Below are 7,500 nucleotides of genomic sequence, written 5' to 3'. Positions count from 1 at the left end.
AGATATGGCAAACTCATATGTATAGTAATAGTCATTGTGAAAGTAAAGAGAAAGTATGAAGACTTGGCATAGTTTTAAAGCAGATGATGTTGTTTGAGATTGATATTTGATTGCTTCAGTAATGATGATTACCTCTACCAAGGAGGTTATGTTTTTGGTAGGATTGGTTAGTTTGTAGGCAGGTTAGCTCAAAAAGTTATGAAATGATTTTTATTTTTTACTAACCTAACCTATATTGGTGGTGGTCTGGATCATGATATGGATCCAGGAATTTTTTAAAGATTGCATCAGTTACACCTATTACTTTGGCAATAGGCGTAACTATAATTATCATCATTAGCTTTATTACCTGCTCCAAGGAGGTTATGTTTACAGACATCACCAGTGCACTTAGGGAAGGTGATTTTAATTCTTCGTGTGAATATTTTTATTGCATCAGTGACCCTATTGCCTCGGCAGAGGTATACACACTCTGAATTCAACCAAATGCCATATCTGCCTTTGTACATAAGGTAACACGATTAACCCGTTGCCGCCGGATGGCATGTACGTACATGCCATGGCTGTTGTGGACCGAACACCGGGGGGCATCATGTCATGCCCATTCCTGCGCCACTGGCTCGTCGGACGGAGGTTGATTTTCTCCGATAGTAGTGGCTTTATTTATATGGTAAAGAGTTTAGGCAATGGCACCTAAAGTGAAGGTAAACCTTCAAAATTTTAATATTTTTATAAATTTTAGCAAAATAAAAGCTTTTAGGTACTAAATGTCGCTCGCAAAATACCGATCGAGCCGGATGCAAACAGGGGAAACTGCCGATGCGTGCCAACAAGCCTGTCCATATGTCCACTTGCCAAACATTTTTACCTGTCGGCAATGGGTTAACAAGTTGCCACCCATCACTTAGCATGAACTCCGTTGGTGTTACTGATAGTACTTTATTTTTTCCCCCTACAGAAATCGATCAGATTTCCAAAGGCCAAATACTTCTGCAGATTATGTGATTACCACTGTGATTCTTTGATTGTGTGCAGGAGACATATTGCAGATGCAAGGCACAGGAAACTCAAAGAGGTTAGTAGTGACAATGATAATCATTTTCATATTGACAATTGAAGTATGGCTAAAAACAATGACATTTTCTCAGTGAGGCTTTTATTGTCAAAAAATATGGTTAGAAATTATAGTTTCGATTTTGAAAATATAGAACAGGTTAGATGGGAATAAGTCAGATATGATATTTATTTTCCTTAGTAATTTACATTTTATTTGCTGAATAGTAATGCTGGCTGTTTTATATTTAGAAACCTTGATGCTATTGAGTGGACAGTGTGCTAATTTTGTATTCCCTAGACCAGTGTTGTCCAAACTGGGGTCCGCATACCCCTGGGGGTACGCAACATAGATCATAAGGGTACGTGAACAAACAAGGAAAAACACACACACACACACACACACACACACACACACACACACACACACACACACACACACACACACACACACACACACACACACACACACACACACACACACACACACATATATATCACATGTTCTATGGATCATCATTTATTGACTAACACTCCTGCAATGCAGTCTTTTCATAATTAGTATATTATTTGCATTATTTTAAATAAATCAGTTTGTTTAGCCATGGTGGGCAAGGTACGTAACAGTAGAAGAAGGTAATAAAGGATACAGTAGGTGAAAATGTTTGGACAGCACTGCCCTAGACTGAAGTAATTCCTCAGAAAGATTAATAAAAAAATATATATTAATAAGAAAATAGCTGTGTTTCAAGCCTTGGAAAGACAGATGATTTCAAAATTTGTTAATTGGGTAAGTTCTACAATATTGTGCTTATGCAATAAAATTTAGCTATGTGTTCTGAAAATAGGGATATAAAATGTAGGCCTATCATATCAAAAGGGCCAACGTTTTATTCTGCTTTTAGTTGCTGACAGCTGTAGAGAGCCCTTTTTCATGTTATGTTTCTGCCCTTTTACAGCGGGTCTCTTGGAGCAGCCACACACTGTGGTTAACCCAATCAGAGCCTAAACTCCAATTTTACGCCCCTTGTTTAGCCATGGGAGTACATGGAAGATTATTATATTAGAGACAAACGTCAAGTTTAGCATTTTCATGAAGCTAAAATGGTCCATCACCCAAATAGAATTAATATATACCTTGAAACCCTACCTAGCTCATTTACTGGGAACATATTACAGAGCTGGATGTGTCCCCTAAAGATCCACATGCTTTAATCCATGGATATCAGCTTATAAGGGACAAAGGTGATGGAAAATTGTCTGTTCATCACATCAATGACTAGCTACAACTTCCATAACAAATCATTAGCAGGATGATTAGCCTCATTGCTGGCAAAGTTGAGTGTGGATTTTGCAACATAGTCTGCTGGAAAATTACTGGTGTCATCAGAGGGTTGTTAGACCAGTAGTTCTTCATGTAAGACTTGGGCTGTAATTCATTCAGGAATTGCAGCCTGAAGCTCCTGCACCATGATATCCTCCCAGCATGAAAATTTGGAAAGCTATCATTGGCCCTAAGGTCAGAAGAAATCGTTACGGCTATAACTGTACCCAGTGCCATCGGGTTATATCACGGCAAATACTACAAGGAGAAAGTGAAGATGGTGGATGTGAAATAATATCATTTCCTTTTTATGAAGGCTTGGAATTACTTCCTTTTATGACATCAGAAAAAATATTAAACAAGTATTGATGTTTACTTATTATCTATGCATTTTTTGACTGGATAAATTGAAAACTTGAAAAGAACTGCTGTAATATTTGAATTGAAAGCTACTGTTATATATAATGACTTTGTCTTATTTACTTTTATTTTATTATAGAGTTTTAGGTAACATGTGGTAGTGGAGTGAACAAAATAGTCCTGTTATGCTTCATTTTTTAGATAAATTTTGTATATTGTAATGAGAAAAAAATGATTTTGATTGTAAGCAATTATATTTTCTCTCTGATTATAACCAATTCATGCTAAATGACACCTGTTTTGGCCATTATACATAGTCCATATGTCAGGTGGAAAGTATCAATGCCACATATATTTGAGCCTGCACTTTGTTAATCGTCTCATTTTATTGGCATCTGGCCTATGCATTGGAGTGGATAAAAACCAGTGTTGTAGGGTAAAGGCCACTTGATTTAAAGTGTTTAATTTGCATGTGCCAACCATTTATGATAATGTGAATGCTATGCCATTGCAGGCTAAAGACGTGGAGACTACTCTGAAGAATGTGCCATCTCCAATTGAAGCACAGGTTGCTGCTGTGGAAAAGTTGATCTTGGAGATAGTAGAAGAGGTGAAAGTTACCCCAGATATGATGCGCACCAGAAAAGAGGTCGTGAAGGAACTTAATAAATTGCTCGCGGCCAAAGTGGAAGGTGAGTGTCTCGCCCCTGGAATCTCCTTTTTCTGTGTGTGACTTTTGGGTGTCATTAGTGTTACTGTCCAATTTTTAGGACATTGCATGGATAAGTAAAATAAGAGTAAAAAGGATATCTGATATTCAAAGCAGAGATGGGTTATTTATGTATTGTATATAGTAATGTATAATGTTATAATTATGTATAATATAACAAATACTACTGTGTACAGCAAAATGGTGTCATTAGATGTTTTGATAATTGATACATATACCTTGCTTTATACAGGGTGCAGATTAGAGATGGTGGGATCATCTGTGAGTGGGTTCTGCATGAAAACAAGTGATATCAACATAGATGTAGTAATGGACGAGAACCTTAATCCTTCCATTGCCCTATTGGCAGTGAGGGAGTTGGTTCGAAAAAATGACTTGTACACGTAAGTATTAAAAGATATGTTAGTTGTGATTTTAATATTTTTGTTGTTGAATAATGGGAGAGAAAATGATAGGGAGATTGTTAGTCCTACATTTTTTTCTATTTGATTTTTAAAATTGTGTTCCTTACCACAGAGATGTTTTAGATGATCTAACATCATCATTCCCGACAATGGCCTTCACCCATGCAAACACCGGCTTGAGGATGGTGGTGGGCGCAGGCAGCACCTCTCCCAAGCACACCAACCAACTCTTAGCTGACTATGCTGTGATCGACCCCAGAGTACTTACCCTGGGAATTGCGCTCAGATATTGGGCAAAGGTAGTGTTTCAGTTCTTGTTATAGATCTTATTGGTTGACCTACTATCCTGTTTTTGAACTATGTTTCTCTGTTCTTCTCTGGAGATTTTTTAATTTTTTGTTCTCCCCTATTTGCTTTAGTTTCACAGGTCTGTTACCTTCCATTTTTTTATAAAAAAAATTTACTACCTAGTTTGAAGAAAATGCTTATTTTGATGGTATCCATTTCTGTCCAACAGCTCTGCCAGATGGATGACCAGTCACGTGGAACTCTCCCACCACATGTTTTCCCATTGATGGTTGTACATTTTCTTCAGCAACACAACCCTCCAGTCTTGCCAGTTTTACATAGCTTGCACCCAAAACCTGACGGGGATGTTTATTTACGTGAGTGTACTTTAAGGCTTTGCTTATTATGGAAACACCCACTAGATTTTTTCTGTTTGGAATTTCAGTGTAAATGAAATGTTAATTTGCATCTTTATGTGGTTTTATTTGGTTTGATTTCAGGTCCATCAAAACTTGGTGATAAGTGGCAGTGCCAAAATACTCAGAGTGTGGGTAGGCTATGGCTTGACATGTTCCGTTTCTATACCATTGGCTTCAAGATGACAGACCTTGTCATCAATGTGAGACAGCTGCAGCCCATGCCCAGAGCAGAGAAAACATGGAGTAAAAAGATAACTGTGGAAGGTGTGTATTTGATTTATATATTTTTGATATGCTAAAAAATCCTGATTTTTTAAATTCTGAATTGATGCATGTAGGGTGTGGAAAAAAAGAAAGAAAGAAAGAAAAAAAAACTCCAGGCAAGGTACTATTGATGTCATAATTTCTACATATATACTCTGCTACATAATGTATGATTACCATTATGCAAAGACGGTTTCTGCAAATAAAATTGTTTCAAATTGATTAGCTGGATATTGTTGTATGATCGTTATCCATCCAGTTATATAGAGCAGAGCCATAGCTCTTTTATGTTTTATTTTTTACACATTCGCACTTTTTCCTTTCCAGATCCATTTTTACAGAAGAGAAACCTTACACGGACTGTGAGTGGAAACCCTGTGTTCGAGTACATCACAGACAGGTTTAAAACGACCTACAAATACTTTTCCATTCCTCAACTCTCCTTTGGGCCTCTCTTTAACCACATCATTGTCAAGGAGGTAAGAAGACCTTGCTGCGAGTATGTAATTTAGTTTTTATAATGCACAAATTTCACATTTTTATGCCTTCTGTGTATCAGTTTTTGTCATGTCTCTTGAATGTGTTTTGTGAGTATAAAAAGTTGAATCCATTTATTGTCGTATATGTATTTTTTATTTGTTCAGATGTCTCTGTGACTATTCTACAAGTAGAAAGGTCTATGTTTTATGTCTGTAAATTGTCAGAAGAAATATTAACCTATGTTTGGCAGTATTTGCAACATTCATTTGATATTTTAGAATTTATCCTCAAGAGTATGTCATAATGCTCAAACATATATTTGTTATTTTTTATTTTCTCATTTATTAGCTGTGAACAGCATTATGTATAACTAGTATGAATGTAGATCAGCATGATGAAAAGAGAGATTGTAGGTTTTAAGTTCTTAGCTAGAATATAGTTCGTTAGTTTGGAAATATTTGTATACAGACTGTTCAACCTTTATTAAAATCATATACCAAAAGCATTCTAAAGATTTAACAAAAGAATTAAATAAAGAAAAAAGGAAAGTTCACATACTTTTACATAAGCAGGTCTCAGAATGTCATACAATTAGGTTGTACATTTAGGTTTCATAACTGTGCTGGACATAAATGAACAGACGATAGGGTTTTGCTTAGGATAGGTTAAAGGATTATTTCAGTATTCCTAGAAGTGTGATGTGTTGGCTAGAAGTGCATATAACAAGGTGTTGAGGGAGGCTGTAGTAACAGAATAGTACAGAATGTGATTTTTGTATTTAATCAGGCCCAGAGTGTGAATGGGTCCAAGGTGCCGAGTGGCCCTGGCCAGAAGAACAAAAAGGGCGAGTTACTCCTGGAGTCGATAGAAAGAGTAAGTGAGCTCGTTTGCCTCTGCGACGGCGCTTGCTCTTCATGTGTCAGTGGTTCTTAATTTATTTATTTGAATTTATGTATTTTATCTTCTCTCTCAAATTATTAAACATGCTCAGACATGTATACACAACGGAAACACAAGCATGCTCAGATATGTAATACAACAAACACATAACATTCACAGACATACCCATAAAACACAGAGATGCATAAACATACTCAGATATGTAAAACACACATTCACAAATTCACATGCACAGTCAGGCACAGACCACACACTTGCACAGTCAGGCACAGACCACACACCTGCACAGTCAGGCACAGACCACACACCTGCACAGTCAGGCACAGACCACACACTTGCACAGTCAGGAACAGACCACACACTTGCACAGTCAGGCACAGACCACACACTTGCACAGTCAGGCACAGACCACACACTTGCACAGTCAGGCACAGACCACACACTTGCACAGTCAGGCACAGACCACACACTTGCACAGTCAGGCACAGACCACACACTTGCACAGTCAGGCACAGACCACACACCTGCACAGTCAGGCACAGACCACACACCTGCACAGTCAGGCACAGACCACACACCTGCACAGTCAGGCACAGACCACACACCTGCACAGTCAGGCACAGACCACACACCTGCACAGTCAGGCACAGACCACACACCTGCACAGTCAGGCACAGACCACACACCTGCACAGTCAGGCACAGACCACACACTTGTACAGTCAGGCACAGACCACACACATGCACAGTCAAGCACAGACCACACGCATACACAGTCAGGAACAAACCATACACATGCACAGTCAGGTACAAACCACACACATGCACAGTCAGGCACAGACCACACACATGTACAGACCACACACATGCACAGACCATACACATGCACAGTCAGGCACAGACCACGCACATGCACAGACCACGCCCATGCACAGACCACACACATGCACAGACCACACACATGCACAGACCACACACCTACACACAGACCACACACCTACACACAGACTATATACCCACACCCACAGACACATACCTACACCCACAGACACATACCCACACCCACACGCACAGACACATACCCACACCCACACCCACAGACACATACCCACACCCACACCCACAGACACATACCCACACCCACAGACACATACCCACACCCACAGACACACACATACCCACACCCACAGACACATACCCACACCCACAGACACATACCCACACCCACAGACACATACCCACACCCACAGACACATACCCACACCCACAGACACATACC

The 7,500-nt window shown here is 39.1% G+C and overlaps 1 protein-coding gene across 6 annotated transcripts in view; it reads left to right on the top strand.

The window, feature by feature from the left end:
* The window catches only part of LOC113806629 (terminal uridylyltransferase 7), a 100,377-nt gene that overhangs the window by 16,807 nt on the left and 76,070 nt on the right, over positions 1–7,500 (top strand). For 4 of the 6 annotated variants that reach the window (XR_011399149.1, XM_027357776.2, XM_070131297.1 and 1 more), the window contains 8 exons: positions 959–1,075; positions 3,252–3,429; positions 3,700–3,850; positions 3,984–4,170; positions 4,389–4,536; positions 4,660–4,842; positions 5,170–5,321; positions 6,109–6,195. Coding sequence is in view for 5 of the 6 variants with exons in the window: in XM_027357776.2 (XP_027213577.2) it covers positions 959–1,075; positions 3,252–3,429; positions 3,700–3,850; positions 3,984–4,170; positions 4,389–4,536; positions 4,660–4,842; positions 5,170–5,321; positions 6,109–6,195 (1,203 nt within the window). In the remaining variant the exon portion in view is untranslated. The remainder of the gene's footprint in view (positions 1–958; positions 1,076–3,251; positions 3,430–3,699; positions 3,851–3,983; positions 4,171–4,388; positions 4,537–4,659; positions 4,843–5,169; positions 5,322–6,108; positions 6,196–7,500) is intronic. The other 2 variants (XM_070131298.1, XM_027357777.2) reach the window with 1 other exon arrangement.

The sequence above is a fragment of the Penaeus vannamei genome, chromosome 16 (genome assembly GCF_042767895.1).
Source record: "Penaeus vannamei isolate JL-2024 chromosome 16, ASM4276789v1, whole genome shotgun sequence".
Lineage (NCBI taxonomy): Eukaryota > Metazoa > Arthropoda > Malacostraca > Decapoda > Penaeidae > Penaeus > Penaeus vannamei.
Note: the sequence above shows the minus strand (reverse complement) of the source record. Positions and strands in the feature narration are given on the sequence as shown.